At 36.6% G+C, this 10599-nt stretch overlaps 1 protein-coding gene across 1 annotated transcript; it reads left to right on the top strand.

The window, feature by feature from the left end:
* The first annotated feature begins 737 nt into the window (after positions 1–737).
* On the top strand, positions 738–9884 carry LOC147488131 (uncharacterized). The gene is made up of 14 exons (XM_086571923.1): positions 738–898; positions 1066–1165; positions 1366–1493; positions 1577–1730; positions 1818–1927; positions 3479–3562; positions 3653–3701; positions 3797–3888; positions 4700–4835; positions 5027–5106; positions 5187–6646; positions 8185–8295; positions 8412–9156; positions 9252–9884. The coding sequence occupies exons 2-13, from the start codon at positions 1073–1075 to the stop codon at positions 8951–8953; spliced, it is 3039 nt and encodes a 1012-aa protein (XP_086428049.1). The 5' UTR covers positions 738–898; positions 1066–1072; the 3' UTR covers positions 8954–9156; positions 9252–9884.
* The last annotated feature ends 715 nt before the right edge of the window (positions 9885–10599 follow it).

Here is a 10599-nt window from a genome sequence, read left to right as displayed (position 1 = left end):
CCAAAAAGTAAAATTGAAAACCTTTAAAGCATCCGGCCGTCGTTGGGTGGATTCATTGTGCAAACCCAACGATATGGCCACATCGTTTGGACTAAGTCCCCAACGATGTGATCACACCGTTTGGGACCGGTCAAGAGGCCAAGAAACAGAACTTTATATTTTTTCAAAGTTCAAATCCACCGTTTGGACTAAGTCTCCAACGATATGACCACACCATTTGGACTAAGTTCTCAATGATATAGCCACACCGTTTGAGATTTGAATTTTGAAAAAATATAAAATTCTGTTTTTTTGGCCTCTTGACCGGTGTGACCACACCGTTTGGACTAAGTCTCAAACGATGTGGCCAAGTCGTTTGGGACTTAGTCCAAACAGTGTGGTGTGACCACATCGTTTGAACTAAGTCCCAAACAGTGTGGCCATATCGTTGGATTTGCACAATAAACGACCTAGCCGGATCGTTTAAGTTTGGGGTTTTCGAATTCAATTTTTTAGAACCAATGACACATTTGTAATAATTGTTTTTTTTTTTTTTTTGAGACCAATAGCACACTTGTAATAATTGGGTTTTTTTTTTTGTATGCTCAACACAATATAGAGTCCGTCATTAATAGAATTCATCTAAAAAAACAAAAGTGTTTTTACTGAAGGGATGGTAACTCGTAAGTAGTTTAAGGAGTGAAGTTAAAACACTAGTACTAGGTTTTTCATTTTTTAATCCATTTATATATAAAAATAAAAAGTAAGAATAATAAAAGAGAGTCGAGAGAAGAAAAAGCCAAGCAGGCGGGAGTTTCGGACCAGTGGTTTTCCATCACTATCAACAACAACAACAACTACTACTAGGGCTTTCCTCTCTCTCTCTTCTAAATTTGGATCTAATTTTTTCTTTTCCACTGTAAGTCTTTCAAAACCCTAACCCTAAATTTTTATCTCATCTTATCTTATCTTATCTAGTAAAAAGCTACATTAAAATAACAATTTTAAGTTATATTATCTGTCACATGTATACTACTTAAAAGGGAATAAATGCTTTTTATTTATGTAAGTTTTATGTTTTTTAAGATCAACCATGACTAACGAGGGAGGAAGGACATGTCCCGTATGCACAGAAGAGATGGACTTGACAGACCAGCAATTGAAGCCGTGCAAATGTGGTTATGAGGTTTCAATACTAATTACACTTATTTAATTATATGTAATAAGAAAATATTTGACGGATCTGTTTGAATGTTAATATTAATAGTTTGGTCTAAATAATATAGGATAAGCCTTTTATTTATGTCTCTCTCGCTTGTGTGTGTACTCTGCGGTACTATCTCTAGTTTTTTTTTTTTTTTTTTTTAATTTTTTCAAATCTCTCAGATATGTGTCTGGTGTTGGCATCACATAATGGACATGGCTGAGAAGGATGGTACCGAGGGGCGATGTCCTGCATGCCGCACACCTTATGACAAGGAAAAGATTGTAAGCATGGCAGCAAGTTGTGAAAGGTTGTTTGAGTGCATTGGTGCATTTTATTGTTTGCAGTGCTATTCTGTCCAAGTATTTAAATTTGATGACGTCATTGTAACAGATTGGTTGCTGAAATCAATTCAGAGAGAAAACAAAAGCCACACAAGGGAAAATCAAGAACATTTGAAGGTCGGAAGCATCTTAGCAATGTTAGGGTGATTCAGCGTCACTTGGTGTACACAATGGGGTTACCTGCTAATTTAGCAGATGAAGATGTGAGTTTTTCCTTTGTATGTATGTTTTCTAAATAGATAAATATATTTTGAATTTTTTTGGCAATTGTGCTTTGTGGGATCCACCAGCTTCTTCAGCACAAGGAGTATTTTGGTCAGTATGGAAAGGTATTGAAGGCGTCATTGACTCGTACATCTGGGGGTGCAGTGCAATATTCTACAGACAACACCTGTAGTGTGTAAGTTCATTTGTTAAATCCATAATTATTAAGGAAATATCTTCTTTTAGTTTTTTTCACTTTGCTTCTTGGGTACGTGTGTTTTTGTTGTCTAACTACATGCATGACACTTTAAAGTTTGAACAAATTTTTTTTTCCACGTGACAACCTTTATATGCATTTCTTGCTTTATACTTATTTCCCTTCTCATCAATTTTAACTTGCATCAATAAGCTCTGTAGTATAGTTAATGTAATAATGTGTGATTGTGTGCTTAACAATAACTCAAGTTTATTTTCTGTTAAGATAGATTTGTAAACTTGTAGAATTATGTCTTGCTGCACATGCAGGGGTATGTTGTTTGTGGGCACTCTATATGTCACATACTATCAATGTTGATGTTGACATATATGTCATGCCTATGCCATGTGTCGTTGATGAGGACATTGACATGCATCATACATATCTCACTATATGATATTGTATCGTGTCATTGATGAAATGTGGAAGAGTAGATGACTAGTGTTTAGTAATCGAGTTTCAAAAGTGCTTTTACTGGTAGAATTAATGGAGTACTTTAATCACCTTTTCTGATGGTTACATTTTGTTTCTGTTTGAGCTATTTCAGTACATAAGTCTGTCCTTGTATGATGTCTTTGGCTAGCGAGAACAGTATTGCTCTAGTGGAAGTAGTGCATCATGCGAGATATAGATGTTCCGAGGTTTTGTTATCAGGAGTTAACACATTTTTCTTCCTTTTGTAGTGTTGCACTTTTTTGTCCCAAGTATGTTTACATCCCAGTTTATTATTAGCTACTTTCCACTCCCTATGAAGCACATATACTTCTCCAGAGGCAAATTATCTGTGTCTGACACGTATCGGATACAGATACTCCCTGAGATTCTTCCGACATGTGTCCGATACTCCGTTTGGAGTATCCGATTTATTAAATGTACATTACAATTTCGGACACACTGGGGATACGTGGGGGACATGCCAGTGACATGCAAAGGGCACTGTTTGTGTGTGTGTTTTTTTAGTTTTTTAAGTGATAAAAAAAATAGAACAAACCAGGACCAGATATAGGGGTTTATTTACTCATTTAAACAAAATAGGAGGAATTAGGTTTCATGCAGCTTATTGCTTAATCTGTTAGAACTGGATATGCTTTCGATTATACGATTAAAATGTTGGGGATTTTTATTGAATTTGGTGGAGAGTATTAATTTTCAATTATATGAATATCTTTACATTTTTTTTACGTGTCCTTCACGTATCTGTATCCTTCATTTAAAAAAAAATGTCGTATCTGCGTGTCCGTGTAACTGTATGTGCCTCATAGTCCGTTCGAGGACTTTTTTTATGATAAAAAAACTATCGTCATTGTGGTGTCTATCCTCTAATCAAGAAATTTTTATGGCTTTCCTATAAACTCTCAGTTTTTTAAGGTCAAGTGATCAACTCGACAAACCTTGTTTTTAGTGCTAATTTTCATGCTATAGATTTTTTTTTACTTGTCTCACTAAAGAGATTATCTTAACCTGGTGGTGATTTTCGGACTTCTGACTCAGATATATCACCTACTCTAAAGAGGAGGAAGCAGTTCGATGCATTCAAGTAGTGCATAATTATATCTTACAAGGTCAACCTTTAATGTATGCTCATGGTCATTTCTTCAATGGGTTTGCTTCGTAAGAAATGTCTCAGTTTAAATGTTAATGGCTATTTATGGGTTCTGTTTGCAGAGCTTGCTTTGGAACCACAAAGTACTGCCACACTTGGTTGAGAAACATGGTATAAATGTGCTACTTGGTGTGCTTTTGGCTGTCATGTGCAATTTTCTTGTGTTAGCTTGAACGTTTTCTGATACAATGTCTTTCCTGATCCAGCCTTGTAGTAATCACAACTGTGTATATTTGCATGATATTGGAACCGAAGAAGATAGTTTCCTTAAAGATGAGACTGTTTCTGCATATACAAGGTATAGTATTTACGGTAGAGCAATGCATTTGTTTCTGCTTATTATATCTTGCGCATTGTACTTTTAAAAACATGTGAGTACATCTGAGGATGTATGGGTGTGTATACATACATAGGTATTTACTTTGGTCATAGCGGCAAACTATGTGTTTTTTTTTCTTTTTTTTTTTAGTTCCTGTTCTTTGAGTAATTATTCTACGCTGTGGTTTGATTTGTGTAACATTTTGTTGTTTTTCTCTTCATTATGTTCCCTCCTACTCTGTGCTGTTATTTTCTAGCAGGCTTTCTCACTTTACAACCTTCTCTTTGAGTAAGATATAACTTTTTAATGTTTTTAAAATTTGAAACACAGACTTTTCTTCAATGATTGATCAATTTTAAAAGAACTAAAGTGAAATAGAGGAAGAGACGTTCAGCAAGGTAATTAATAGGTTAGGAACAAAAACGTACATTACATGCAGTCTTAAGTTCGTAACGAAGACACACAGCTACAGCAAGATACCTTGCCTAATAGAGCTTCATATAAAGGGACCCTAGCAAATATTATCACCTGACAAACTTTTGAGCAAGTGTTTCTCTTATGGAAACTGAGGTTCTAATGTTCCTAATTTTTGAAAATCAATCATTTGCTTGATTGTCAACCACTAAAGTACTTCCAGAAACAAAAGTTATGGTTGAAAGTCAATTGTATGACTCATAATTGGTTATGATATGCAACTTCTTAGTTTGTAGAATATCAGTTACTTTCCTATGTGCTTCCTTTTATGGCTTCAGTGTGTAAATTAACCCCCAACTTAATTTCTCTTTGAAAGGAATAGAGTCCAACAAATTACTGGTGCTACGAGTAATATGGAAAATCGTTCAGGGGATGTGCTGCCTCCTCCATTGGATGAGTTTTGCGTTAGCAGTACTGCTTTGTCCAAACCGATATCCAGAAGTTCCTCATATGTAAGTTACACACACTTCCCTCCTTATTGCATGATATATATTTGGAGAGTGATATAATGCTATGCTAATAATTTGATCGCTTGTGATTTGGAATATAATGATGGAAATATTTCTGGATTGCAATCTGTTTGGTGTTATTGTATTGCTTGGTTTCTCATTCTGGTCGTAATTTGGTTATTCATTGTGGTCAGAATGCTTCAACTCAGCTAAATGGTTCGCCTCCTAATAGTGGTTCTGGAAAGTCTGCGTCGCTTCCTCCTGCTGCCTCATGGTATTCGTATTTACCAGTCCTTCATTCTGATCTGTATTGTATAGATGCTTTTGTTACTGACTCATAATTTTGCTTTGCAGGGGATTGCGTGTTTCAAATGGGCATACTCCAACAGCAACTTTAACCTGTTCAAATTCACCTTCCAAACAATACCATGAAGATTGTAACGGTTCAGTCGGATTCCCCTTACTAGTTTCGAGGAAAACTTCAGCCTCTTTGTTGCATAGTGATGTAGGGAAGAAATGCTGGATAAGTAAAGATGGTAGTGCAAATCATTTAAATAAGGATATAGAGTCATCTGAGATTTCCAAGACAGTTGCGGTTAAAGACCGTCCAAAGATAATGCAGGACACACCCAGAGAAGCGCGAGATGTAGCTCTCAGTGGCGATAATGCAGGACACTTACCTTGTTTGGCTACATCCAAAGATGATGATTGCATCCAAAAGCTACAAAATAGTTCTTTTTCCTTAGAAAGTGGGCGACAATCTTGGCTTGCCTTTCCAGATAAGGATAGTAATGCAGTTGTAGATGGAACTGTTCAGACTCTACGTTCCGGGTTGCCAGTAACCAGTGATAGTTGTCACAGCAGTGAACATTCTGATGCTACGGAAAACTATTCTTCATTCTCGAATGAATTATATATACCATCTAGAAATAGTTTGCAGCAATCCTATCCAGATCCTGTCCCATCTGACGTATTTATTCCAAAAGAGTTGTCTTACTGGGGCTCAGAATCACAAGCAGATTCATTACGAGATACATTTGCTGCACCGGACAATAGTTATTTAGCTTTTGGTGAGCAGAGTTCAAATTTTTCAGAAATTTGTGATCCATTACACATACCACATACATCCAACTCAACCAAATTTTCAAGTTGTTCTAATGGAGATTCTTGGTCTTCTTGTGGTACAAGTGATCTAGTTGGTAAAGATCCTCAACCTGTGCTTGCAAAAGCTGATGAAGCTACATATAGCAGTACGGTATTGTCAAATGGATATGAAGAGAACAATGTCACCACTTCTACTGCTCGGTTGGAGAATATTTTTGAACATTCCAACTTGTTCTCAGTTGTAGAAAAAGGTAAATACGTGGGTGGATTTGGTAACAATACAGTCAGTTTTGAGAAAAATATTTCTGTAGATACTGGAGAGAGCAACATTATCTCGAATATCTTGTCAATTGACATTGATGCGTGGGATGAATCATTGGGTTCACATCACAATTTTGCCAAGCTATTGAGTGAAACCGACAAGGAGTTTGGTTGGTTTAAAACTAGAAGTTCACCGAAAGAACAAAGAAGCAATCAGTCCAGGTTTTCATTTGCAAGACAGGGGGATTTTGCTGATGAAGGAACTGGTTCTAAGCTTTCCACTTGTAATGCTGGTCACACAATGAACAAATTTGCAGCCCCTCAGGAATCTCAAGTGAATCAAAATATACATTTACATGATCTTAGGAATGGCCTATCTAGCAAATTTTTTGAGGAATCTGATGGTCCCTACAATGGAAGTTCAAATATTTCATCTAACAGGCACTCTGGTGAGTATAAATTTATATCAATCTCATAATCATTAAAATTACTGTACTTGTTTTTTGGATCTTTTTACAGTTTTTTCATTGCTTGTTCCAAAAATCCCCCTATGCCTACGGTTGTGTTAGTCTTTTTAATTACTGTACTTTTTTTTTTTGACTGACCAAGTTGCCCATAAAAATTATTTTGATTAGCAGGATTTTTCTGCCCTGACTTGGTTTTGCAATGTATTGAAACTTGAGAATCAACTTGCTCACTTGTTTAGTTCGTCATGAATGTGACCTGCCTGTTTTTCTTTTGAACTTTGTCTAAAACTTGAAGGATCGAGTGAATATTTTATAATGTTAGTTTGTTTCATTTTTTGATTGTTATACTTGCAATAAATTATTATGTGTTGTACATCTTACTTAGTGATTTAAGTTTTGTGGCACGGACACAGTTACGAGGTGTCCAACAGTGACTAAAAGAAATGTTGATTCAGTTTCATAAAAAAAAACTGTTTCGAGAGTTGCACAGAGTTAATTTTGTATGTTCCAATATTAGATTTCTAGTTAATGGACAATTTTTAAAGTTGAGAAAGTCTCTCCCCCCCACCCGAAAGGCCATTCTCCACTTTAATGTTTCACCTCTCTTTGACACAAGCAAACACCTGAATCTAGAACCCTCGCAGGTACCCATATTGTCTTGAGGTTTGGCAAGCTTGAAGTGAAGACAAGTTGGCAATAATTAGACTATGAGGAATTTAAAGTATTAAATAAAGGAAAAAGAAACCATGAAGTAGTTAAATAAGTTTTTTCCTTGTTTTACTAGTATGAGTTTGTTGTAAATGTTTATCATAGATTGGTAGCTTGTGTAGGCTTGTGTATCGTTGGTGAGCCGTTCTTGATCAATGTTTTCGTCGTTTTTTCATTCTCTCTTTGTCTGGTGGCGCTAGGTGATATCGTCCACTATACCATAACCAAGATCATTATTACTTTTCATTCAAGGAAGGAAAAACCTTATATTTGAGAGTATGGCTGAAGTAAATATTTATTGGTAGTAAACAAATTTCATCCACGATGAATGTTGGTTTTTGATACAACCTTTATCAGTTGAAATTTTTACACCAATAGAAACCAGACACCAATAATACTTTGGTGGTCACTTCTTCATATGGTTTTAGGTGATTAGATGAGGTTTGAGCGTAAATAGTAGGGTTGCAACTTCATTTATTCAATGTCCTAATCACAGGGAAAGGCTCACGCCGTGATCCTGGTTTTTTCCTTTCTTTATTTTGCAATTATACTTGTTTGTAATTCCTTCCCTTTTCCCCATTCTTAATACAAAATCTTAGCTCACTTAGCAAAAAAAAATGAGCGTAAATAAAACATCGCATTGATTTTTTTTGCAACCATAATGTTGGCTTAGTACTAGTCGGTTTATGTAGTATTGTTGCAAAATCTGTAATGTGATGTGTTTTCCAAGAATTCTAGCTGGAAATATTGTCTGTGGATGCTTTATGGGTACTTTTGGGGAACTGACAATCCTTGAGTAAATTTTCCTACAGTTTCAAGGCCTCAAGCTTCAGCTCCTCCTGGATTTTCATATCCTAGCAAAACACCACCTCCGGGGTTTTCTGTTCGAGAGAGGATGGATAATGCCTTTGATGCTACTACAGGTTTGTATATTTGTTTCACTTGGTTTGACTTAATAGCTGCTCAAACGGTCAATATCATGTCCTTTACGATTTTCTCAACCCTATCTTCTCAGTTTGTGTATGTTTTCTCATTGTAGTGAATCATTATCTTGGAAATTCCTCTATGCTGGGAAGTCAGTGGCATGTACAGCCAACTACAAACGCAGCCGCTGAGGACTTTGAATTAATAGATCCTGCTATATTGGCAGTTGGCGCAGGTAGACCACAAAATGGGGTAAATAACCTGTGCTTAGATATGATTTCTTCTTCTTTGCCGCTTGGTGCCTCTGAAATGGATCCTAGAATTCAGCTTGTGAGGCAACAGTTCCTCTCTCCACAGCAAAGCCCTGGATATTCTGATCATGTTCGGGACAGGCTGTTGCCTCTTACAGAACCTTTTTGTACTTCAAGGTTTCTGGACCAATCACAATTTGCACAGCTATCCCTACAGTCCAGAAATGAACACATTCCACATGGCGGGGACAGGTGGAATGAGAACCAAAGTGTAAACAACTTGGCTATGGAAGAGCGCTCAACAAATGAGAGATTTGGATTTGGTCAATATTATCCTGAATATGATGATAGAAATTCTCGAATTCCCAAACCAAACAGACTATACAACCAAGGTTTCAGGATGTGATCTACTGTTGAAAGAACAATTCTGTGGGTTTTCACAGCTCTCTGCGGTTTAATTGGCAGTTTCTCAATTACAAGAGGCATGATGAAGGCTAACCCCACTACTAAGGGAACTCTATAATCGCATGGATTTCTTGCTTCAAATAGGTGACTCGTCTACAGTTTTCCTATCCAAGTGACCTAAGAGGCTTTGCATTATTCATGATGGTAAATAATATATCTAATTTGTTTAGTGGTGGCTTCCATGGTTTTAGATGTTTACTTCACAATTTTATTTAATCAAATTTTTTTGCTTGTTACAGATTATTTGGGATCTGTCAGGGTCCCAATTGATGTGGCATGAGATGTGGTTCTTTTGAGGTCCAATTCATTCACTCAAAATTGAAATATACAGATTCGGCATGATATCATTAAACCTTAACTGCTTCTGCTTTGGAGCTTTATCGACAAGAATAATCTAGCTGAGAGAATATCAATCCTAGTTTCAGGTTTTAGTCAAGTTCTCAGGAATGTGCGATTTCGGCTGATTAGTTGTCTACTCTTTCCTGCTGGAATAGGAAGTTCATTTCTGTTGGTCTTTTGCCCAGTTTGAAGACTCAAGCGCTGGCTCCAGTGATAGTCCGTGCATTGACTCGTGGCAGAAGAGAGTAAACACTTCTGACTGAAATGAAGTCTTGAAAGAATTGAATAGGTCTTTTCTTGACGACTTGTAAGAGGCAAGGGTAGGAAAGACTGGGTGCTAGACATGAGGTAAAGAGGGTGGGAGGGTGGGGTGAATTGCTTGTTGATACCCCGGATTGTAAGCCAAATGTATACATAAACTATAAGGTATATGTTACGGGATCCCGTATATATGTTATATAAGCGGGAAACCATTTCAATAACTTGTGGTCTGAATAGCTATACAAAAAAGAAGGAAAATCTTTTGGTCTGAATTAGGTACAGGGCCCCCACTTGGTCTGAATTACATAATGGAGTTTTTAGTATTACCCCTTACTAGATGAGCCAATTAGGATTTTCCCCAACTAGATGAGGAAATTAGGGTCCCTCCGGAGTACACCAAAAAAAAAGTCAACTTGGGTTGGGTTGACCATATTTTGTTTTGTGTGTACTCAGGAAGTAGACCCTAATTTCTCCATCTAGTTGGGGAAATCCTAATTGGTTCATCTAGTAGGGGTAATACTAGTTAACCCTTACATAATTAGAGAAGTTTTACTGTGAGCAAGCTATGCCATGACTTTGAAAACAAAGTTGTGGTCTCCTAGGAAGCTGTGATTTCATATTATTAGATTTGTAAACCGAGATTTCATTGCCAAGCTCTGATTCTCTTGTGTCAGCTACCATAAATTCACCTTCAAGATTAATATAATCTAACTTATTCCATTGATATTGTTCCTTTGATAAGACTGGCAGCATTAGGCAGACCATATATCTTGCAAGAATTTGATTTCGCCGCCTCTTCTTGAATATGTAGAGATTAGCCATAAGTTTCATGCATTAGAACATCTCCAATGGTACCACGTGAATTTCAGTAACATGATTAATCAAACATTTGACAGTTCCAGTTTAGGGGCTATTTGTCTTTTTGGGTTAAGTTATAAGATGGTCTTATAAAGTGGTTTGTTTTTTATTTTAAGTTCCTCTTATAAA

Source organism: Coptis chinensis, chromosome 7 (assembly GCF_015680905.1).
Source record: "Coptis chinensis isolate HL-2020 chromosome 7, ASM1568090v1, whole genome shotgun sequence".
Classification (NCBI taxonomy): domain Eukaryota; kingdom Viridiplantae; phylum Streptophyta; class Magnoliopsida; order Ranunculales; family Ranunculaceae; genus Coptis; species Coptis chinensis.
Note: the sequence above shows the minus strand (reverse complement) of the source record. Positions and strands in the feature narration are given on the sequence as shown.

Coding starts and splice junctions, on each gene's coding strand:
- LOC147488131 (XM_086571923.1), top strand. CDS start 1,073: ATGACTAACGAGGGAGGAAGGACATGTCCCGTATGCACAGAAGAGATG. Junction 1,166..1,365: donor CGTGCAAATGTGGTTATGAG/GTTTCAATACTA, acceptor CAAATCTCTCAG/ATATGTGTCTGGTGTTGGCA. Junction 3,702..3,796: donor ACACTTGGTTGAGAAACATG/GTATAAATGTGC, acceptor TTCCTGATCCAG/CCTTGTAGTAATCACAACTG.